The 25,407-nt window shown below is 39.3% G+C and overlaps 1 protein-coding gene across 1 annotated transcript; it reads left to right on the top strand.

The window, feature by feature from the left end:
• Positions 1 to 826: 826 nt before the first annotated feature.
• glceb (glucuronic acid epimerase b) lies at positions 827 to 25,083 on the top strand. Its single transcript, XM_077564285.1, has 6 exons — positions 827 to 1,622; positions 3,327 to 3,394; positions 10,680 to 11,200; positions 12,305 to 12,550; positions 18,593 to 18,885; positions 20,590 to 25,083. Exons 1-6 carry the CDS (start codon positions 1,587 to 1,589, stop codon positions 21,319 to 21,321), a joined length of 1,896 nt encoding a protein of 631 aa, XP_077420411.1. The 5' UTR covers positions 827 to 1,586; the 3' UTR covers positions 21,322 to 25,083.
• The last annotated feature ends 324 nt before the right edge of the window (positions 25,084 to 25,407 follow it).

The raw sequence follows: 25,407 nt of genomic DNA, 5'->3' as shown, positions 1-25,407 counted from the left end.
TAACTGTGTAGTATTAAAGAAGAGAATTTCACGTTGAGATTGACTACCATTATTTCTTAAGCAAGCAACATCTTCATTGTCTAATACTCCAAACAATAGTTTAGCAGTCAGCTAGGGCTGTACTATCAAATGTTTTTCGAATACATATTCTTCTATCTGTTATTCTACTGATTAATCAAATCTTCTTCTTTTCCTTTCGGCTTTTTCCTTCAGGGGTCGTCACAGCGAATCAGTTGCCTCCATCTAACCCTGTCCTCTGCATCCTCTGCTCTCACACCAACTACCTTTATGTCTTTTTTAACTCCATCCATAAACCTCCTCTTTGGTCTTCCTCTAGACCTCCTGCCTGGTATTTGGAAACTCAGCAACCTTCTGCCAATACAATGACTATCACTCCTCTGGACATGTCCAAACCATCTTAGCTTCTAACGTGTGCTGTCCTTCTGTTGTACTCATTCCTGATTCTATCCATCCTGGTCACTCCCAAAGAGAACCTCAGCATCTTCATCCATGCCACTTCCAGCTCTTTCTCCTGTCTTTTCCTCCTACAGCACACCTCACCACTGTCTTACAGTCCTCTTCTTTGCCACTCCAGACTTCCATATACAAAACCACAGTTCCTCTTTGGGTACCCTGTCATAAGCTTTCTCCAGATGTACAAAGACACAATGCAGCTCCTTCTGACCTTCTCTGTACTTCTCTATCAACATCCTCAACGCAAATGTTGCATCTTTGGTACTTTTTTTGTCATGAAAGCATACTGCTTCTCACATATGTTCCCCTCTGCCCTCAGTCTAGCTTCAACTACTCTTTCCCATAGTTTCATTGTGTGGCTCATCAGCTCTATTCCTCTGTAGTTGCCACAACAACTCCCTTGTTCTTAAAAATGGGCACCAGCACACTTCTCCTTCATTCCTCAGGTATCTTCTCACTATCTAAGATCCTGTTGAACAACCCAGTCAGAAATTCTACTGCTACCTCTCCTAGACACTTCCATACCTTTACTGGTATATCAGGACCAAGTGCCTTTCCACACTTCATCCTCACCTCTCACTAATCTTTGCTACTTCCTGGTCCACAACAGTCACCTCTTCTACTCTTCGTTCTCTCTCATTTTCCTCATTCATCAACTCTTCAAAGTGCTATTTCCATCTTCCCATCACACTACTGGCATCTGTCAACACACTTCCATCACTATCCTTTTTTACCCTAACCTGCTGCACGTCCTTCCCGTCCGTCTCTGTCTCTCTGCCTTGCCAATCTGTATAGATCAGTTTGTTGTAGGGACACCTAACAAATTCCTCCTTCACTATAACTCCTACTCAATTTCTCTTCCTATCTACACTATGATAGAACAACTTGAACCCTGCTCCTAAACTTCTAGCTTTGCTCCCTTTCCATCTGGTCTCCTGCATCATGTCAACCAGCTCTCTACCTTTTCCTGTCATTGTTGCAACATTCAAAGTCCAAACTCTCAGTCTTAGACTCTTTGTGTTCCTCTTCTCTTTCTTCCTACGAACACACCTTCCTCCTATCCTTCTACAGTAGTCCAGTTTCCATCGGCATCCTGTAGGTCAACAGCACCAATGGCGGTCATTGTTACCTGGGCCTCGACCAATCGGGTATGGAAGTCATATATTTGATTTGCATATTTGATTTGCATATTTGATTTGGCCCAACTCTAAGTCGGATGCCCTTCCTGACACAACCCTCTGTATTTATCCGGGCTTGGGACCGGCACAAGAAGACAATGGCTTGTGCCCCCTTGCGGCTACATTCATTGATTAATCAAATAATTGGATAAAAGTTATTTTTCGTTAAAATATATTGCAAAATATTTGACTGTTAATGAACCGATTATAGTTGTTAATTTGGTGTGGTTTGATAATTAAATAAACAACAATTAAGCAACATCATATGATAGGGAGCAATGCTGTATTCACCAAATAATTAATGCTAATAAATGCTTTTAAAAACTGAGAGCTAACGAGAGCTTGGATGCTGATGAATGTGAACAGCTAGTTTGACAAACACTTCTGAGGCTACTTTAGGTTAAACTTAATGTCAATTACGTGTTATTCATGCTGTGACTGAGAATAATGATTCTTTTTTGTTATACATTAAAATAACTATTATTTTTCTCTACAAAATAATTGTGATTTGGTTATGAGTTTGTAGCTCAGAAAATAGGCTAAAATGACATTTTGTTATCCAAAGCAACTTGAGCAAGTTGTGACAGTGGACAAGATAGAACTTGCGACTTGAACAAATTGTGGTGACAGTGGTCAAGATAGTCATCCATTGCTGGAGCTCTCCATGCTGACATGGCATCTGCAGCATGAAATAAATAAATTTGAGAGCATTATTCATTTATTACGTTTATTTATTTGTTTTTGGATAGATATTTTTTGCTTTTATTTCCATTTCTATTCATTATTTAAATGTAATTTTTGAACAATATTTTATATCCGCTTTTGTTTTCATTTATTTATTTATTTATATATTCATTTAGCCTACTTATTTTTAATTTGGGCAGTTTTGGTCCTTTATAGATCTGGAGCCTACCTAGTCCAGTTAACATCAATGGGCAATTTAGAGTCTTCAATTAACCTAGAAAATGTGTTTTAGAAATGTGGGAGAAATTTGCTAGAAGATGCAAACTACATACAAGAAGATTGGATCTGAAATTTAACCCAGAATCTCAGCTCTGTGAGCAACCACTATTTCACCGTACTGGCATGGTAAAGCAATATAACTCAAATGACATGCCTTAAGGGAGCAGTAAAAAAATAATAAATAAATAAAAATAATATATATATATATATATATATATATATATATATATATATATGAAAGATGAGTGTTGAACTACACTGAGAATTTAATGTCAATCATGTTGTATATAATCAAGAGGAAAGAACGAGACAAGTCCCAACGTGTGAAATTCTGCTATATTCTGGATTCCCCCCGACTACAGTAATCATGGGAATATTTAAATGACTTTGATAATTTTGTCTCTATTTAAGAGGCGTAAAAAACAACAAATCGTTCAATGAAATGGTCATGATTTTATTGACAAATATATAAGACTACAGATGGTTCTCGTTCTCCTTGAGTTGGAGAGTTGGCAAAGAAATGCGTCGTTTTGATTGGTTCGTGGAGTTGTCGTTTTATCTCGCGATATCAGAAACCCTTGCTGTCTCTACCCGACGGTGCTCACCGCCAGTGCTCAGTCGCTGTTGTGCTTGGGAGGCGATGCCTGCTGTCTGTCCTCCCTGGTTGATTCTGCCTAGGGTGAAGTAGGATTCTTTTCAACTAACCTACAGGGAAAAAAACTACTGTCGGCGTGGCAAACAAGATTCGGCTCTGCTCCGTTCATCACCACTGGCTGCAGGTAAGCTCGCTAACAGCCCGTATTTTGGCTTCCTTTTTTACACACTCAAATGCACAGCTAGCTGGACCACACTTATATTCATAACGAGCCACTCCAAAAAGAGAGAGAGAAACACCCCTTCACAGTTCCTCTCTAAAAACACATGTGTGCTTTAAATTACTTTCCCGTCCCGTGTATGTGACAGCATCGAGAACATCGGTTCTTGATAACTGAACTAGAAAAAGAATGCAGTAACTTCAAAGCTCGGTGTCCTCACTGGCATCTGAAACCACCCTTTAGCTTGTATGCTAACGACATGTCTGCTTAAGATAAATTGGTCCACTTGCTGGGGGACTGTGCTCACTTATTGTTCAGTGGTCAAATCGTCATTTTTGTTATTGCCATTGTTGTGACTTGTGAGGTGGCTACGCAAGGAGGCTCTGCACTAGTTGGTAGTTTCGGATCCCTACCAGCAGTTGTGTGAACTTATCTACCCTTGTTTATTCCCCGACAGAACACACACATTTGACCCGGGCTTAGCTGTTGCCTTTTAATCTGTTCTCACTGTAATCATCCTGATTCCATCCCTTTGCAAAATACACGGAATGAAGTGACAATACAAAGGGTTCGCTTTATCTGCCGCTGTCCAGTTATTGTAAACTGAGGGGAGACAGTCAACCACGCGTCGGTCAAGGTATGCGATCTACTTCACTGACATTTACAAGTTCTTTCTTTCATTTTACCTTTTTTAGAATACCTCGATAGCGATATTGAAACGATACAATGTCAATACAAAGACTGCAAAAACGGAACTTAAAGTTCTTTGTATATTTATTAATTACACTTATAAATAATAGAGTTGTTGTTAAATGCATAGATATTGATGCAGCAGCACATCAATATCTTTGTTTGTTCTCTGACTTAGTGGATGCATGAACAGTAGAAAAGTAAAAACATTGAGTAGCACAGAGGTGTTTTGTGTTGTTTGTTTGAAATCTATTCAAATGCAATGCAGCAGTGAGCATGTTAATACACCTGATAGACCTGTGCATGATGTTGACACTACATTAGAATGTTCTTAACAGTAGTCCTAAAAAAAAAAAAAATTAATAGGGGTGGGAATCTGAATGTCTTTCGATTCGATTCCGATTTTTGGGTGTGCGATTCGATTCTGAATCAATTTTCGATTAATAACAATTTTTGATTGAAAATGATTTGCTAATTAGTGCTCTACTCGCAGCACTTTTATCACTCAAAAGAACGGCTCCACGCTGCAGAAAATAAACTTTTATTAGAATAACTTGATTGTGACTTTGTCCTTCTACTCTCTAATGTGGCTACAAATTAACAGTGTATCAGACCGCGTGGAACCACACTGCCCCTAAGTGGCCAAATCGGGTACAATATGAACAGCGCTCCAAATAAAGGCACACACAAACAAAGGGAAGAAAGTATAAATAATTTAAAAAAAATCGATTTTGGGACATTTAAAATCGATTCTGAATCATACTAAATGAGAATTGTGATTCTTATGAGAATCCATTTTTTTGGGGCACACCTCTACAATCTATGCTGTTTAACAGTATACAAAGCATTAACATACGACTTTGCATTAGTACTGTATTCGATATTTTGAGGGCATTAGTTAATGCTACATATTTTGTGTACAGTAAAATTTCTCATAAGGGTGAGTGAGTGAGCTCGAATCTACCTAACCTGACTTTGGCCAATATGTGGGGTAGATTGGTCATCAGTCAATCACAGGACACATGTAGACAAGCATTTACACTAATGTTCCCTTCATGTGGTATTGAAATTATGGTAAATAATGTCGGATCAATTTTAAAACTACACGTCATGAACACCCCCTCATGTCTTGTTTTCCACTGGAGAACTGGAAATGTATTTTTATACCCGGGTTTCTGAGCTGAGAGCTTTTCAACTTTCGACATAGTGGACAGCACCGACAGATTTGTGAATTGTAAAAAATATTAACACTTTTATAAAGGTGTTATCAGGCGGCACGGTGGATGACTGGTTTGCACGTCTGCCTCCCAGTAGAAAGGACGTGAGATCGAGTCCGGGCTTCAGGCTTCCCGGGTAGAGTTTGCATGTTCTCCCCGTGCCTGATTGGGTTTTCTCCAGGTACTCCGGTTTCCTCCCACATTCCAAAGACATGCACAGCAGGTTAATTGAACACTCTAAATTGTCCCTAGGTGTTATTGTGAGTGTGAGTCGTCTCTGTGTGTGCCCTAGATTGGCTGGGATAGGCTCCAGCACCCCTGCGACCCTTGTGAGTAATAAGCGGTTAAGAAAATGGATGGATAAAGGTGTTATCGTTAGTGATGGGCATGTCAGTTCTTTAAGTGAACTGAACCATTACAATCGGTTCATTTAAAAGAAATAATTGTTCACCCCACACACAGCATGAAAGGTGTGTTTCCCCCAGCACTTGGATGGACTCCGCATTAGCCTTTAGCTTGGAGAAACGCATGCCAATGAAAGCTTGTCCCCGCAAGCACAAAAGGAGTGGTGTTTCGGTGAATTGTTGGCGAATCGTGAATCACTTATGGCAAGACTACGTTCACTGACTGAACTGATGTGGCAGTACATTCACTCAACGATTCGTAGGCGAACGGGCAAAGTAGCACATTCACTCACTGATACGTTGGCGTCTTCGTGAACGGGAAGCCCCGTCACTGTCTCATTCAGCAGTGCCAATAGGGCGGTAGTACGATCAGTAAAGTTACGCCCCCGTTTGGTCTGACACTGAATGGTTATTTGTGAAAATTGACGACATGCCCGCGGCTGAGCTCAAATAAACTGAGAAAAGAGCGAATCCCTTCAGCAAGTGATCCGTTCACTCATGTTCACTGAAAAGACTTGTTCTTTTTGAACGACACAACACTAGCTAGAAGTTTTTAGAACCTACACAATTACATAACGTACACAATTTAATGTTCTGTCCTTTTACAACTTTTCATTTGACGTAAATGTTCGGTTTTAGGAGCGAAGACGACAGCAGCTGCCATGTGTATTTTTTATGACAAAAGCACATGAACGGGACTCAGTCGTAATTGCGAGTTTCTGAGTGGTAAAGTGCATCTTTCCCATAGCACATGAAGGAAGGAATGACACTGCTCAATGCAGGAAATTGAATCGAATGCACATACTTGGAGCAACTAATGAGTCAGTAGTATCTTGCTCAAGGATGCTTTTGACATGGTCAGAGGGGCTTAGGATGGAACCCACAACCTTTGGGACCCCCCCTCCCCCCACCTTTTTTTTTTTTACCCCCAATTACTTTGTTGATGCAGCTGTTCTCTGCCATGATGGTTGATGATCAAACTCAAACGCACACTTCCCTCAGTGGTTGAGTTGCCCTCAGGCATTGTTTTAGTCTTGTATTGTTATTAATTTGTTTTAACTTTGTTTTTATGTTTCTGATTTTTACTTTATGTAGTACATCACTTTGTATACAGCTATTGTTTTGTTTTTTTAAGTGCTCTATAAATAAGGTTGAGTTGAGCTGAGTAAGGCAAAGGAATCTAAAACATGTCTTAACAGTTACGCATCACATGCCTTCATCCTTTTGTTGTGTCCATGCTTGCTAAAGTGGATTCTTGCGCAGTGATAATGTAATGTGGTATATGGCATTTCTCACAGGTTGCGGTTTGACTTGTGGTGGTGGGTGGAGTGTGACATTTCGCTTGTCTCTGCATTATTAAATGACAATTGTGTGGCTTGGCTCCATTTTCTAGTTGACTGTAATTGGCTTTTACTCAATTTAGCTGTGCTAAAAGACCATACAACCCGTTCAGAACTACTAAGTTTAAACTGAAATTTACATTTGTTATTTAAATTGCCCCACTGCAAATGTTTCGACAGGAAAATACAGTGTGCAGCTGAGCACAATGTGAATTTAAGAAATAAAACCGTTGGTTAGCCAGTTGTTTTTTTCTTTTTCTTTTCAAACATTTTTAATGTGTCTGGGATTAACCTGCAAAAACATGGTCCTCAAAATTAGAAGTCGCTTCTCAAATTAAGTCATTGATTAGCATAACTGCTCCACAAAGAAAGAAAATTGTCAGGGGGTAGTGGTGGTTGCGGACCCAAACGCAGGGAAGCAGGGCATAAATATAATAAAAATAGCCATTATCGGCCGAAAATTTTGGTGGCCGAATATTCGCTGCATCACTATTTTATACACTGATTTTTTTCTTCTCCCACGCAGTATTGCAATGATCTGATCTTTGTTTAATCTTTGAGTGCATATAGTGGCGAGTGGTGGATGCTTTCTACACATCTCTGACATTCATGCTTCATTTGGATTGCAAATCAAGTTTCCCCTCATTTGCGAAGGGAATCATGACCTTGGCCCAGGAGACTCTTTAAGCCTTTATTGAATTGACTGGGCTTTCCAATTTAGACTATGGTATGCTTTACTGCCACCAGTACACTTGGTTTATCATGCCTCTCTGTGCAAAGCTGGAAGTTCCTGGCCATGATTTTGGGTGTGCTAAAACACTCCTAAATAAATTCAAGCACACTCAAAATGTATTTACTATATGCCCTTTTTTACAAGCTAGAAATAGGTTCAAACCATACAGTACTCGATAGAAACCTAATATTTTTTCACCGAAATACAATTCCAGTGTTTCCCACACCATCTTAATACTTGGGCGAGCCACCCAAGTGAACTGGCCACCATCCAAGTAGAAAATTGAAAAAAAAAATTGCATGTAACATTAGTTCGGCGTCACTCACTTGTGGATCATGAGGTTAGAGTAGCAAGACTGACAGCCCCCCCCCACACACACACACCCCGAGTCCACCCACCCAAGTAGATTTAAAATCTGTGGGAAACACTGAGTTCCCATCCTTTTGCCTCATAAATGGTTTGATCCATCCAATCCCTCCCTCCTCTTCTCGACTGAGCCACAAGCCAAATGCGGGCGTGCACATTATTCAGTCACATCAAGTAAAGAACGTAACAAATTTCTTAACTTGCTCAGTGACAACACATTATTATCATTACCAGGCATTTAACTGTGAATCAATGTTTGTTATTAGGAAGGAGTTAGCCTAGGCTCAAATTAAGCAGATTCTCATTGCAATTTCAGTCAAAGTAAAAAACAAAACAAAAACGAGTTTAAGTGGCACAACATGCTTACATCACCTATGCACAAGAAGTAAGAGTGACAATGTTCCATTCCTACATTTTCTTAAGTGCAAAAATGTTGTTTACTTGAATGTAAGAGTGTTGGTGAAATAACTTCTGCACACCACTTTTCTTTTTTTCCTTCTTTAAAAAAAAAACACTCCAGTTACTCACAATCACTAGTCTGAAGTGTTGACATTTTAAGAGCAACTTTTTCAGATGAATTGTGATATTTGCTTATGCAGAAAGAAAAGAATCACCTCTTTGACCCTCCTCCCATCGCAAACCCTTTGTTCCCTTGTTTTCATATTCCATCCTGTAATATCTGCCCCAGACCGAGCATTATACTGTATACCTTCAAAGCGTCTTTGAAGCTTCTTGCTCTCCATCAAAATCCTTTTTGACTACCAACAGCATGAGCTGCTTAATATTCCAAAGTAGTCAGTGGCCTTTTCAGTGAACTAACAACGTTCTGAAGATGCAAGTCTTGTCTTTGTGTGAAAGTCAGCTGGAGTACAGCCCTCTTTTTTCCACCAAAATGCAACATACACATTCAGAGCATCTTGTGACGGACACAGAGGTCAAATTCATATTTTGGAGCCATATATGATTATGTATTGTTTAAGAATCCTGTCTGATTCAACTATTGTATGCTTATTTTTTTGAGTATTTGATGGAATCAAACTAGTTTTAACTTTCTACAGTAAAATGGTCTTGTGACTCGGAACACTGACGCTGGCCCAATACAAATGTGGTTTAAAAGAATAGGATGAAATCAAATATTTTTACTTTTTAAATATTCAATACTCAATATTTTATGGTATATTGACATTGACATTGTTCAATAATCGTTGATCTTTTTACCATGCTGCACACATTTTCTGCAAGTCAGGTTATATCCGTACAAAACAATTATGTTTTGATTTTACACGGCAAAAAGCCCTGTAACATACCAAAAAAAAAGAAGCTAGACAGAAAAAGCTTTTTAAGAGGTTAAATAATGCACTATAAAGATGCTGGTAAATTTGAAATACTGTACTATCGTTGAAAATTATCATGTTATTTATATAATGACTGCATGCAGAGTCAGTGTGGGTTCTGGCAGGGCCACCACAACATGGCTCACAGTAGCTCCACAAGGCTATCACCAAAAAGACTTAATATAGGAACCTCTCAAATGCTGAATATTTTTTTTGTACTAGTCCCAAAGTTACAAGCTTCCTCGACAATCATAAATGGGAGTGCAACTGACACTTGACTTGAATATTCACTCACACATGTTCTCAATCTTACTGACTTTATCATCCTTTTGCTTTCGCAGTACCTTAACATTGTCCTCTTGTCTTATTTCTTCTGTTTGCTCCATCACTGCTTAAAGAGCCCATCATGATTCACGACATATCTGATTATAGACGACTAATCACAAAAGTAACCAGAGATTAATCGACAAGTACAATAATCATTGGTAGCAGCTCTAGTTTTAATGTGCGAGTATATATTTTTGTATATAAATTTTATATGGGTGGTGTCAACTTCTTAAGAAAGGTCTAATGAGTGGGACAATATGTAAACGCTGGATCGTGGCATTTTGTTGCATCTTTTTTAGATATTTTGGCCAACTTCATTTTGTTAGACAGATTCTATTTACGTGATTTCTTGATTGACCAGGTCTAGATGTAATCAGGCTTGGTGTGGTCAGTGAAAAATAAACTAGCATTCCAAAAACGTTAGCTGTGATAGGCTCCTGCATACTCGCGAATGTAGTGAGAATATGCGGGAGAGAAGATAGATAGATAGATGGATGAATGGATTTTGCGATAGATTTTTTTTATTGGCTCTGAAGTATGCTGGAGAAAAGCATATAACCACGTATCCAGATTGATTAGTCCTCTCAGAGGCCAAGTCAAACTGTTTTAATTACAATGCTGAATCTGACTATTGATCCATTCTACTGAACACTGTCCTTTTTATCCTTGGTCTCAAATTAGAAGGATTCAGTTTAATGTATTTTGACAAATACTGGTACTACTCATATTTCATATATTGTAACAGACTAAATTGCTGACTGTTAGCAAAAAATATTTGTTTTGTGGACCCAACAATTGCATTCCAATTTTGATACAGTGTTTTTTGTTCTTCTTTTAGGGGACTTGTGACCATGCGTTGCCTAGCTGCTCGAGTCAACTATAAGACCCTCATTGTCATCTGCGCCCTTTTCACACTCATCACTGTGTTGCTGTGGAATCGATGCTCTAGCAACACCACCCTACGATTTTTGCCTCGACCTGCTTTGGTGGCCCCAAGTCCCAAGGATGGGGATGCTAGCTTCAGCAGCCAGCAACATCCTCCACAACCTCCAGAACCCCCACCTGTTGTTGGTGGAAACAAGCATGAGGAAATTGACTGCCTGATTAATGATGAATCCACAGTCAAAGGCAGACGTGAGGGTGGAGAGATCTACATGCCCTTCAGTTGGATGGAAAAATACTTTGAGGTGTATGGCAAAGTAGTGCAATATGATGGCTATGATCGCTTTGAGTTTCAACATAGTTACTCAAAGGTTTATGCTCAACGGGAGCCCTACCACCCAAATGGGGTCTTTATGTCATTTGAGGGATACAATGTGGAGGTCCGTGACCGAGTGAAATGCATAAGTGGAGTGGAAGGTAAGGCTGTTTGCGTAGATATACTTTTATTTGATCTGCTTTTACAAGACTTTGCATGTCTCCGGTTGTTTATTCATTATTAAATTGGAGCACAAGAGTTGTCCAATTACTTTATGGACAAACGTATATACATTAATCGTTACCAAAAAATTGAGGTTGAGTAAAAATATAATTTCCTTCTGTTGTCCATTATTTCTGGGGCTCCTCAGTCTGCCTAATGTTTATTTTTTTGTATTTACACCCTCATTTTCAGAGCATTCAACATGCTCTTCATTTCAAATGGTGATCATTGTGATCTATACAGGATTTAGATGTTATTTTTAATTAATTAATGTGAAAAATGTAAATAATTATAGCTCAACTGAAAAGGCCTGCAAGCACACAGTCAAGAAAGCTGCACACTGTGCAATTTTTATGTGCAGTACATTGAGTGTTCTAAGTCTATTAAGCTTCCATATTGCATTCGCAAACTGTTGTCTGTTGACACATTTGTGCTTCTGCACCTCTTAAAAGACTGCTTCTCAGCTGCATGAATACTGTCATCTACTAAAACCATTTGCAAAACAAGACTATTAGGAGTTCAGTCGTGGGTTTGTCAGAGACAACTCATGATTCACTTTGTCTTCATTTGCTTGATTGTTAGTACATGAAAATATACGTTGCCTGCGGACAGTTATTTACCCAGACTCCATAGATTTGGCATCTGTTCAAAACTAGAGTTATAGAAGAGGAAATTAAATTGGGGGGAAAAAATGTAACAGTTGTCACCACATGATTCTGTGCAGCACTAAGTTTGAAGATTAAAAAAGCCATGGAAGCTTATGAGTTAATTCCACATATGGTGTGGTGTCCAGGTTGACTACTTTGGCCTCTGCAGACTGAGCCTGGTGACCGAACGCCACTGAACTGTTGCGCTTTGCAAGGTTCTGTAACTGTTCTTCATGTAGGTCCAACCATTAGTTCCATTAGTTTTGTTGCGATTTGAAATGTGAAGTGGTATTATTTAGGCGTGGTTATTACTACATTGTCAGGCTTGTGTTACTCTGCAGAACTTAACAAAATGTCCATGCAGCTTGTGAAGATTTTCTCCTTTCTCTTCCACAGGCGTGCCGTTGTCCACTCAGTGGGGTCCTCAGGGCTACTTCTATGCCATCCAGATTGCCCAGTATGGCTTGAGTCATTACAGCAAAAACCTAACAGAGCGCCCACCCCACCTGGTGGTCTATGATACAGCCGAGGAGAGAGATAGCCGAGCAAGCGCGGCAACTTGGAATGTGCCAAAGGGCTGCAGTCTCAGCCGTGTCCAGGACAAGAGCCGTGCTTCCTCAGTTCGCCAATTCAGTGCTCCAGGTATGTAAGCATTCCATAAGTCCAGATGGCCTTGAGGCAAGAGGTTTAGCGCTTGTTAACTACAGCTGTAGGAGGAGGTTCGATATAATTTACACGCTCAGGGCAGTACGCTTTGTATGTGTGCGACTCAGTCATGCAGTGTCATAAACGGCTGCCTGTGACTGGTTCACCTCGGAAAGATAGCATTTAGGTTCACCCTTGATTTGTTTCAGGATCTGTCCAGTGGGCTTTTTGTTCGTAGTCAAGATATCCCCTGACCTCAACCCCCAAACCAGGGAAGGAAAAACTCAAAACCTATTTGGAGATAAAGGAAGAATGCTTGAAATCCACAAAAGTAGGGATCCCCCTTCAAGGATGCCTCGGCTGAAATTGAAAGTGGGCAACAATTTTCACATAACGGCCATGACATCATAATCTGTTGAAGATAATACTGTTTACCATCTTCCAATTTGGTGAACTACAGCCATGAATTCATAATCTGGAATGAACAACAGAGTATAAGCCTTATGGTTTGGCTTTATCATAACAAAAGCAATACAAACAATATCATAAACGTCATTGTGTTCCAATATGCACATTGTCATCCAAACTCAATGTGAGTTTGACATGACTACAGATTTCCCAGTGATGTTTCGTTCATGATTACAAGTGTGGCTCTGCCCAGGATACAGCACTGCATGAAAGCATTAAATTAATACGAGGAATAAATTGATTAAAGAAAAGGATCCGACAATGCGATGATGACAATGACATTCACTTTTATTAAGGTAAGATGGGGAAAAACTACTCATAATGTTAAAAGTGTACCTGTGGTAGTCTGAAGGAGAAATATCAAGATAAAGTGCATCCAAACGTGTTTTGCGTTACACTAGTTGTATTAAAGCAAGCTTGTAATAGCTCCCGGAACGTATTTGTTGAGACGCCATGACAGCTACTGTATTTCTCGCAGTCATATTTGCCGGCGATGAGCGAAGCTGTGACATTGCGACGTTGATAGCCATCTCTTTATGGCTCTGTACCAGTTAGCCTGTGCTGCTCTTTCTGTCTTTATTTGACACTAATAATGCCAAAGACAGACAAAAAAAAGCTAAAACTTAAATACACAGAAGAACTCAAATCAAACATGATAGGTTTCAGACTATTATAAGATTGAGGCTAGTTCAATGAGCAGACTAAACATTCTTCAGGCTGGATAGATAGAGGCTGCAGCAACTGGTATACATGCAATAATAGTTAAAACGAGACTACAATCTTGACACAATGACACGAAAATAATGGTAATAAGAAATTAGCGTGGCTGCTGCCTTAATGGTCAGTGAAAGGAGTTTACTTGTGGAATAATTTTGATTGTGAATTGAAACTGTAACTCAATAAAAAAAATCAAATACTCACTGTAAAAAAACAAACAAACATCAATTTACAATAAACTACTGGCAGCGAAGAGTGCCGGCAGCATGGTGTTATTTTACAGTGTACTACTGTGATTGATTACCGTAAAAAATAATGCAGTACTGGGCTGTTCCAAAAATTTAAATTACAGTATTATTCTGTCAACCCTTCGTTTGCATTTGACTGTTTTTTTACACACTAACAAAATTACCGTTATTTTTCGGTAAACTACTGGCAGCTAGAATCGCCAGTATCATACTCTTAATTCTACAGTGGATTACCATAAAAATAATACAGTACTGTGCTGTACATGTACATGTTGATGTGGCCCTTGACAACCGTTCTAGGTTTTTACATGGTCCCTTTATAAAATTTATTGCCCACCCCTGTTTTAAAGTGACTTGATATGTGATGCTGGAATTGACTATTTCCATCATCCAACATTTTGCCAGTCATTCTGTCAATAAAACAAGCAAAGGAGAAGAACAATCTGTGGCAGCAGCTGGCTAAAGAAGTGAGCGCAGTGTGCAGATTATGTGCAAATACTTTAATAGTGGGTGTATGTGCGTGCATGTGGTTTATTTGTGCAGTACTCAGTGTAATGTGTGAATATTTAAGGTATAGTATAAGGAACATGTGACTGTATGTGTAACAGAAATGAAAATTATCCAACCAAAGCTTAGTGTGTGAGCTGTCATGATTGTCCAGAGCACCTGCTGTTTTCTCTCTAGTTGTCCTCTACTGAGCTGCTGTCTGTACTGTAATTTTCCTCTTATCCCCCTCCCCTTTCCAGCCTCTCATCATCAACAATTTCTTTGCAGTGCCAGGCTCTACACTTTTTTCCCCTCTCTCTCCTGTCCTTGCTCACCTTGCTTTTCGGCTCAACGTGCAATCATCGCTCTCTTGCTTTGGCGTTTTTGTCATTACTCTTTAGTCTCTTCTCGGCGCTCTTAATCCTCCATTTATCTCCCTTGTCTAGCTGCAGATTTCACGCTGTCGTCTACCACTGTTTTCTGTTTTCCACCCACCATTGCAATTTGCAGTCATACTTACTCCATCTGTTGGGAGTCTGTATTCTGCTCTTTAATCAGAAAGTCCATCTTTACATACATTATCGTTTTCCTCCGCTGATGTATTGTTTCTGTCTTAGTCTACTCCTGCTTCCTTCCACTATCTCCTCCTCACATTTTGGTTCTTACTGTATCTAGGGCACAAGTGTTGAGCACCATCTCAAATCCTCTGACAAGTGGATCAATTTGTCAGTCCGCTGATAATAACCTACTGTCTGGGATCTGCACATTCCTGCACTGCCCGGAATCTGCACATTCCTGCACTGCCCACTACTTGAGCACCTTTATTGCCACACGGTTTGTCGAAGTGTCCAAAATCCACTGCACCATTTTCTGTCACTGCAGTAAAAGAGACAAGTGTGCAAAAAATAAACCACCACCATTATGCTAATTTATTTGAATGAATCAGATTTAGCCTTTTAAACAAATTGACATATTTCCAGCTCATCCTTGATAAACTTTTTCTTTTTAATATTGATTTTACAGAGCCAATCATTGTGCGCTTGCAGCTCTACTTTTCAGAAACTTTGTAGTATAAATGACATAAATCAATTTTAGGGATGCACTTAAAAATCTTATCACAATAAATGTTTGGCTGACAATGGCCCAAAAGTGCATTTTTGGTTTTCGGCGAAAGAAGATAGAGAGACACAGCCGAAAACATGATGTTATGATGACGCATGCAAAAGCAAGTGTCAACCAACGAGAAACCCTGCTTTCTCTAGTAGGAAGTTGCTGGCACCATGACATCGCGGGACACTGCTTAGGAGTTTGTGGTAAAATAAGTCTTAAAAGAAAAAAGGGTGTAAGAGAAAAACAGGGTTAAAAAAAGATCGAGCTGGTGTTCGCAGTACGCCACGCCGCCGTGGCCGACCAAGTGCACCTAGAGCAGCCACGGCGGCATATTCCAACTGCCTGCTGAACTGACAGCGCTGAGGAGGACGGTGTGGATATGACCCCAAAATTCTCCTGCCACAGCAATTTTAGTTTTCAATTATGGCCAAGCATTTTCAGTTTAGTGCAGGGGTGGCCAAGTTCGGTCCTCGAGAGCCACTATCCAGCCTGTTTTCCATGTCTTCCTCCTTCAGCGCAGCTGATTCTAATGATCAGCTCATCAGCAAGCTTGCAGAAGCCTGACAACGATCCTGATCATGAATCAGGTGTGTTAGTGGAGAGAAACATGGAAAACAGGCTGGATAGTGGCTCTCGAGGACCGAACTTGGCCACCCCTGGTTTAGTGCATCACAAATCATTTCAGTAGTAGGGCTATTAGTTTTTAAAAGAATGGCCCTTATAGTTGAGTAGAGCTATTGGAATTAATTAATTATAATTAATTAATTAATTAATTATAATTAATAATTATAATTATTATAATTAATAGCGAAAATTGTTTGCGACGCTCATTGATATACATCGGGGGAAACAATAGTTTTTGTTTTTTGGGGGTTTTTAACTTTAAAAAAAATCTTCAAAGAATCGTTGACAAACCTACAGTGTGCATTTTACATGAAAACATCCTCAAAAATGCATTCATGCATCAATTTTTTTTTTATCAAAAGAAAATATTGAAAAATATTCGCTAATAGGTAAATGGACAGTTTTACTTAATTTCAAAACAAATTGAAATTGTTCCAAATAAATAAATTAGGTTATTTTCTGTGGAAAACCAGTCCCGTAAAAAAAACATTAACTGTACTGTACTGCAAGTAACAATTTAGCAATTGTCATACAAGTCTAGTTTAAACCCTGTTCGCCCATTTTGATGGAATCGACTGCTATTTATATAGCGTTTTTTTAGCTATAGCGCTGCCAGATTCACTAGGAGCAAATTAGTGTTCAATGTCTTGCTCAAGGACACTTCGACGTGGTCAGCAGGGGTGAGGATCGAACCCACAATCTCATGGATGGGAGTGGGGGGCGAGCAGAGCAGAGCAGATACCGTCAGTGGAAACGAGGCTCTAATGATTAGCATTCAGAGGGCAGGAAAACTATGCTTCAAGCTGCATTGAAAGCATCAGTTAGAACACTAATGGAAGAGTATGAGAGTCACCTAGCCAGAAAAGACAAGATGAGATTTGAAGTTGTCACAACAAGATTTAAAGTCGTCCGCGTGATGACAGTTGAGAAAATCCTGAAGTGGGACGTCTGTGGCAAAATTGTTGTTAACCGAGCTGAATGTGACCAGTTCATTTTGTATCTATATAAAGTGTGTGAAATCAAGCTACAAAACTGTCAGTACTGTCAAAGATACACCTCAAGTTCTGAATTAGACAGGGTAAATGATTCTTTTAGTCAATAGAGATTGTTGGGATACGCTTCTTGGTATTCTGTTTTCACTTTGGCATTGCATCTTACATAACATAGTAATCATTTTATAATAACTTATTTGAGTCACACTACTCTACATCTGTCTTGTGCACAGTCATGCATAAATAAAGCATGTATTAACTGTTGACAATCGGATCCTTTTGCCTGCCTTTGTGCCTTGTGTGAACAGGATCAGTCACTCTAGTAGTTTAACTACGACATCCCTGTCACCTGCTGCTAAACCGCCACAGTCAAGTGAAGAACAGAAGAGGTGGAATCTTGTCTATATTCTTTAGCCATCCTTTATTGATGGCAGGGTAATCACAGAGTCTTGAGTACAAATCCACTTACTCTTTGCATTGCCTTAAGTAATGGATTTATGAGTGCATTAAAGAGCCGTAGTCATTCAGAGGCCCCTGCCAGACTGGCGCTCGCCTTCATTTCCTTCTGATGACCGCCTTTGTGTCTGTGGTCCTCTCCTTGTTCTACTATCTTGCCGTATGTTTTGTCAGAAATATGTCTCTGGTTGCCAATTGCCTTCTCCGTTGGCTCATTTTCACTTCTTGTGCTGTCTGGCTGCCTTAAATTTTTCTTATGACCCATCATTCCATTACTTCTCTTGGGATCCTTTTTTTCCCCTTTCACCTCTCACCAACTTTGAAGGGGTCTTGATGTTTGAGTAATTTGAGCTCTTTTGGCTGTGCAGAAGTGACATGGCCAAAGAGAGGATTATTCTGAGAACTGCTGGCACTTCAGGGGATTGAAGTGAATTCCTCAAACTTACTGAAAAAATTGTGCTGAGCTTGGACAGACATAATTGAGTGAAAGGGCCTTTTGTGGCAGACCAACATCAGGCTGCAAGTTCTGATGAAAACGAAGTTACTGCAATGCCACCTGGTGTTGTACTTTACCTGATTTCTGTCTCTTCTTCATCTTTCCCTTCTGTTACTTTTAATTAAGCACAGCATGCAATGACACATCTGTCTTGTGTGTCCTGAAATAGCTTTCCACTGTGTGTGTGAGTGCGTGCAAGGTACACCAATAGTGAAAAGCATGTCTTTATTGGAAATTGTAACGTGTGACTTTTTTTAAATCTTGCTTATCTTGAGAATACAAACAGAGGGTTAAAAATAGTCTGTTGTCATATTTGATCATGCAGATTTTTTGGGGCCAGACATATTGGAGCAAAAAATTATTTGAAATCGTCTGCATTTTTGTGAGCTTTGGTTCTTACCCTGCATTTTAACCCATTAGCCACTACTCTATCTCCACACAGAGTCTTCGGAGGCAGTATCGCTCCCTCTAGATAACACCAAAGACTTCATCCTCAGCTTGGACCTCAAGTTCACCTCCAACGGCAGCTTGTCTGTGATCCTCGACACTACAGAGAAAGGCTCGCCCTTCGCCATCCGCTATGTCACCAATACGCAACTCATCGCCTTCAAAGATCGTGAAATCACCTACGGCATCGGACCACGGACCACGTGGAGCACCCTGACGCGTGACCTCCTCACAGACCTGAGGAAAGGTGTTGGTTTGTCAAACACCAAGGCTGTCAAAGCCACAAAGGTTGGTGGGCTGCTGTTTTTTGTTCAGATTTACAGTAGAATTAAATCATCCCATAGGAAATTGTGGTAAAAGAATTCACCTATTTTAGAGTCAAGTTGTTGCTGTTATATTGTCTTCTTTAAGTCCATTGCCGATGTTTTAAGTAACATTCTAAAAAATAAATAAATAAATAAAGACATTTTTGCTGCTAAACAAAAAATTGACATCGCTGATTACAGTTAATGGAACGTTTTGTTAATGTCACGCAATTTACAAAAATATGCACCAATCTTCTAAATTATTCCTGAATTTGAGTTTTTGTTGAACTCCCTTTCCAACAAATACTTGTTTTGTAAAGATTGACCCAGTAGTTACTAAGATGTAAGGGTTCAAAGGAAGGCGGCCTTGCCCCTTTTTGCCTAAAATGTCAAAATTCGGCTGTCAAACCCCATCTTCCTAAAATTTGGGCTATTTAGTGTTGTGCACCGCTATCAAAAAGTACACTAATTTTCATCACAAGTTAAATCCACCGGGTGATTTGGGACAATTAAATGTGTTCTCTTATCAACTTTAATTTTGTTGACCGATGACGGACCCATGGGCGTAAAAAGGGGAAATTAGTCCTTTAAAGGCAAGTCAGCTTCGATACCAGCTTTATTTTAAAGCTGCTCGATGTAACAATTTGCCTCAAAATATATTTACAACAGCCTTTTTATTTGACCATTTACGGCTGGAACATCTTCTAATTAATAGATTAAAATCTTACCTTTCACAACGGGTACTCCTGCACAGACTGGATTCGGGTTTGAATTTCCCGGCCTCTGTCTGCGGTTGTGCAGTTCAATTTTTCAGCGACAAGTTGCAGTGGCGATTCAAAATTGAATTTTCTGCGTTCAATAGCTTTAGGTATCGGTACTCGTGATTGGCCACCCTCTTGGGGCCATTTTATGATAATTAACTAGAAATAAGAAGAATAGAAATTTGCTATTAATTTCATGCAATTTTAATAAGGAAAAATGGATATATTTATCTTTCTTTAAAATTGTGTCATTTTAGTTTTGGGGAATTTTATGTACTACTGGTATTTGGCATCGGTCTGTGACTACTCAAGAGTTGAGTATTCGTACTGGTTTCGGTCTGGGGAAAAAAAAGTGGTATTGAACATCATTCATAAAATCATCATGTATTTGACTTTTTTAAAACCATTTTTAACTATCACACAAGCTTAAGTAACTATGTATTCACTTCTGTGAGCAGTACAACTTGCGTACTTTGATGAGTGACTAATATAATGTGCTGAAGGAGATTAATGCCTCTGCTTTGGGAGATGCTCCACACAAATACTAAATGCAGTTCACTTAAAAATTGCAGTCAAACTTATTGTCTACTTTGCCATACTCTAGTATCAAGTAGCCTGACTTTGACATGTGTGTACTTTCCTATGTCGCATTTTTTTTTAATGTCCTGTTCTTATAAGCACAACAAATGTTTCTTTGCCATGTGTTGTGACATATGTGACACCATCTTGTAGTAGGCGGAGTTTTTCCAAAACAAAATCATCAATTTGACTGTTGAGGTTCCCTGGAAACTGCTTCAGCTGCTCTTTCACATACATTTTTAATCAAATGACACATTAACATGTGTCAACTGAAATGCAAAGTTTGGACTATTCATTTTTTATGAGTGGTGGTCTTAAGTGAAACTTCAACTGCTTTCTATCCTTAGATCATGCCCAAGCGAGTTGTGCGATTACTCTTTCAAGGGCGTGGATTTGTTGACAACATCACCATCTCCACCACTGCCCACATGGCCGCCTTCTTTGCTGCCAGCGACTGGCTGAGGCGCAACCAGGACGAACATGGCGGCTGGCCCATCATGGTGACGCGTAAATTGGGCGAGGGCTTCCGGCCACTAGACCCTGGCTGGTACTCGGCAATGGCCCAAGGTCAGGCCATGTCCACCCTTGTGAGAGCATACCTCCTCACCAAGGACCACGCTTACCTCAACGCTGCGCTGAAGGCAGTCGGACCCTATAGGGTGCCATCAGCGCAGCACGGGGTCAAAGCGGTATTTATGAACAAATTTGACTGGTATGAAGAGTATCCCACCTCACCGAGTTCCTTTGTCCTTAACGGCTTCATCTACTCCCTGCTGGGACTCTACGATTTGAGCGAGACAGCGGGTGAGAAGCTGGGCAAGGAGGCCGGGCAGCTGTTTAGCCGCGGCATGGAGTCGCTGAAGGCCATGCTGCCGCTCTTTGACACCGGCTCGGGGAGCATCTACGACCTGCGCCACTTCATGTTGGGCACTGCGCCCAACTTGGCACGCTGGGACTATCACACCACGCACATTAACCAGCTCCAGCTGCTGGCATCAATAGATAACTCGCCCCTCTTCAAGGATGTAGTGAAGCGCTGGAAGAGCTACTTGAAAGGGAATCGCGCAAAGCACAACTAGGCAGACTTCAAATTGACTGAATGTGAAGAGTAAGCTTATAGTGTGCGTCACTCTGAATGCATTGCAGTGTAGAATGTGTGTTTTTTAATCCCAAGGATGTTTAAGTAGCTGCAGCTTTCAACATTAGAACGTGTGCGCTCTGTTACGGGTGTTGTGTTCTCTGCAGCACCAATTGTAGCACGCCCTTTTTTTCAAGAGCTAGTGTTTGTAATTATGCACAGACTGTATTGTTCACGTGTTTTTGTCTTCAGGAACTAATTTTAAATAACTTAAATTGTGAGACCGTTTCAACAATCATTCATCATTCTCCTCAGATGTATTTTTTTACTTTTCATCATAGATATATGTGGAAGTAAATGTAAATAACTGAATATATTATAACGTTTGGAAGAGGAAATTGCCAATAAATAATCTTAGCAAATAGTTTGCATCACAATCCAAAGGTTAGACATCATCATGAAACATATTGGCAAGTGTGTGTTAGAACAACTTGAATAAACATACATAGAAAGAAGCATCTGTGTACTAGCTTTATCTATTTTACAGATGGCATCTTTCATTATACTTTATAGCCTGTTCATTAAAGGGGAAGCCAACCCAAGAATTTGCTTTAGAGTCATCTATTGTATGCGCCCCCACTAGTCAAAGCACTGATTAATATTATGTTTTTGGAATATGAATCAAGCAACAAAATCCGCTTGTTTTTATCCATCTGTGGGGGACGGCCATTTTGCTGGTGACTGAAAATTCACAACAAGACTGAAAAAGTCTATTTTGCACAAACACAGTATTAATCTGAATACCATTTTAAGATTAGTGGGGCCCGCAACAAATTATTTTAAAGAAGAAGAATTTTGGCTTGACTTCCGTTTTAAGGATCACAGAAAACAATCCAATCTTTTACTGTACATGGGAGGTAAGGTAAATGAAAACACTGTAGCATTTGCGCTCTTGGCTAAACGGATGCAAACGGTCTTAAACCTGTCAAGATGGGCAATAATTGTCGAGTAAGCCTATTTTTGCATGATTTGGAATCGGGCAACTTTTGAACATGGACAGCTTTCTTTTCCCCACATATGCAAAGTGGATGAAAATAAGCTGCTGTCAATATTTTGTTCATTACAGTAGGGACCTCAATCAAAATGGTGTAAGACAGCTTTGCACAGCCACTTCTATGAAATGTTGTTTTTTAGCGCCTTTCGTTTGTTTTCAATATGCCATTTGCCCAGTTCTAGAAATTGTTCTCTCATCTCAACTCATAATTCCAATTTATGAATTGAGCTGACAAGTGTAGTTGCCAGGTCAGATAATTTCAAAATCTAGATTATTGAAAAATGTAGATAAACTATTCAAGAAGCCTGAAGGGACTTATTGACAGACTTCAATGGTTTCCCCTCCCCAGTGGGTTCTCATTTTTCCTTCAGTGCATCATACATCAAAAAACTCGGAATTTTCAGTGTTGCCAAGTTCCCTGTGTGATAAGACTGAGTCATGCCAAGAAACCTACATTTCAGCCATCTAAACTAGGACTGGAACGCCTGCACACAGTGGGTTGAGTCCGTAAAACCAAGAGACTTTCTGAAAGACACTACTATTGACCTAGCGTACAGTGGAAGCACACTAGCCAGTAATCAAGCTCTCTGCTTTCAACAGCCACTCTTAAGGTTTTTTTGTTTTTGTTTTCTTTCCATTTTAATTTAATTCAAATAAATTCCTGGAGGCTGAAGGTCGTCCTATTTTAGAGTAGGCCTCAAATCTCCTTTACATGCCAAAGTAAAACTACGTGCTTGCACAAAGGAAATGATTTTATCAAAGCGTTGCCGCTACATTTTATATTGAAGACGGCATAATTCAAAGTTGGCAAATTTACTCACCTGATTTTGACCTTTTGCACATCGGATTGCGTTCACCAAAATGACTCCTTTGTCACGTAAGAACTCATATTGTTGGGTTAATCAACTTGATTCAAGGACGTCAAAATGTAGTAGTTGATGATTGGCTCCATTCTTGACAGTGCTTTTGATTCAAATATGTTTTGATGCGTTGACAGTAAATGTAAACAGTGTTTAAGATGAAGATTCAATTCATGTGTGAGAGATATAATGTGACATGTTGGTTTAAGTATATTTTAATGATATTTTGTCCTGATAATTTCATATTAGAGGTGATGTGACTCTAGTTCTCCATCATTAGGTTCTACTCGGCATGGTTCGGAATTGATCTTGTGAGTTATACATAGCCGTCTGGACTAAGGTTAAATCAGTTCCGGTTTCCTGTGATTATTTTGCTATGCTTATGCTAGTCTACAGGGTTTCTTTTTTGTTACATAGTTTGCAACATAAAACTAAATCTAATAGTTTTTTTTTTTTAATGAATGCTAGTTCTTTTTATTTATTCATTTTTTAATATTATAGTCTTTCTTCCCAGGAACTAATTTCATGTCATTATCACAGTAGCAACTCTGTTTTGTTTATACCAAAGTTGCATTGTAAGGATACTTAAATGTGTATATATTTTTGTGCAAAACTTAAAGCATTTCATGAACTTAAGTCATCTTGTCCATGTGATGCCTTTTATCTACAAATGCTTGTACCGATTCTTTTAAAAGGAACCCAGACTGTAATGACATGTTTGCTCTATATTATTTATTTGATTGTTACTAAAATAACTATGAGTTTCGTTTTCCAAAAAAACATTTCCAGTGTAATACATTTTGTAGAAACTTTATTTGGACCTACGCCGCCATTGTTGTTTACGTCGCAACACATTCAGTACATAGTGACGTAGAATGCTGCCGAGTAATGTGAAACGCCGAAAGCAAGTTAAGCCTCGTGGTGTTCCCAAAGGGACGATCAAAACTCTTGAATGCGTCTGGTGAATGACGAAAGCACGGCGTGGGGGAGGGTGACTCTCCCGATCGCATGTTGTTTCTTTAGGAACGTTACGAGGCTTACTTATCTTCCTTTCTTTATTGGCGTTTCACATTGCTTGGCAGAGAGCCAGCTGCCATTCAACGTCTCTATGCACTGAATGCGTTGCGACATAAATAACAATGGTGGCGTATGTCTAAATAAAGTTTTTTACAAAATGTATTAAACTGGAAAGGATTTTTGAAAAATGAATCTCATAGTTATTTTACTGACAACCAATTAATAATATAGAGCATACTTGTCATTACAGTCGGGGTTCTTTTTAAACTGAAATGGACAAAAAGATGTTCTTTTGTTTGATAGTTTCATTTAAAAGAGGGTGCAGGTTGGGTCTGTTTGTCTCTTTTGCTGAGACTAATTTGTGGAATAGTTGAATGTTTTGTTATTCAGACAAAAGCACAAGATCTATTTAAGATACTTTAAAATATATGCGTGTGTGTCTATTTTGGCTTCCCTGTTTCTTTCCGTGATATGAGGTGCAACACATAACATTTACAAAAAAAATGCTATTATTATTCAATGTCTTATAACTATACAACTTTCTTTTTCCTAATTTTTTCCCCTCATATTTTCCCCTCACTATCTGCTTACATAATTGCCACTGAGTCTGCTTAATTTATGCAATAAAATGTTTACTTTGATTGTGTCACCACAGGAGACCCAGAGTGGTTGTACTACAGATTTCCCAGTTGAAGCACAATGTGCAAATGCTACCATTTTTTTTTAGTCGCATAAATAGATGTGTTTATACACAAAGTAAAACTTTGTGCTTTAAAACTAGCTTTTTTCAAAAATGTAAAAGGAGAAAAACGAAATAAATGCATTTTCTTAATCTCCCTGTGTGTTTTCTGAAATGTTTCCCGGTATATGTTTAAGACGAGGGACGGCTCTAACTAAATTTTCTTATTGGACAGTGTTTAGTATTTGGCACCATCTAGTGGCAAACTAATCATTTTGAAAAACTTAATTTCACAATATGCAACAGAAAAAAAAGATATCATTTCAACATACTTTTTTATATGTGTATATGTATATACATACACACACATATATAATTGTGGGTCTAGTAATCCCTCATTATATAACATAGGTCGCACTGCGCCTTACACGAGGCTGACATGTTTCGTTCATGTTCCTCTGGAGGTGCTTGCACCTC

This window comes from Vanacampus margaritifer, chromosome 4 (genome assembly GCF_051991255.1).
Source record: "Vanacampus margaritifer isolate UIUO_Vmar chromosome 4, RoL_Vmar_1.0, whole genome shotgun sequence".
Classification (NCBI taxonomy): Eukaryota; Metazoa; Chordata; class Actinopteri; order Syngnathiformes; family Syngnathidae; genus Vanacampus; species Vanacampus margaritifer.
The sequence above is the reverse complement of the archived record's forward strand: the minus strand, read 5'-3'. Positions and strand labels throughout refer to the sequence as shown.

What these genes read in the sequence shown, in the direction of transcription:
- glceb (XM_077564285.1), top strand. Translation starts at nt 1,587, where the DNA reads ATGGCGGTCATTGTTACCTGGGCCTCGACCAATCGG. An exon ending in TTCATCACCACTGGCTGCAG is followed by an intron (nt 3,395 to 10,679) that starts GTAAGCTCGCTA and finishes TTCTTCTTTTAG; the next exon opens with GGGACTTGTGACCATGCGTT. An exon ending in TCGCCAATTCAGTGCTCCAG is followed by an intron (nt 12,551 to 18,592) that starts GTATGTAAGCAT and finishes ATCTCCACACAG; the next exon opens with AGTCTTCGGAGGCAGTATCG.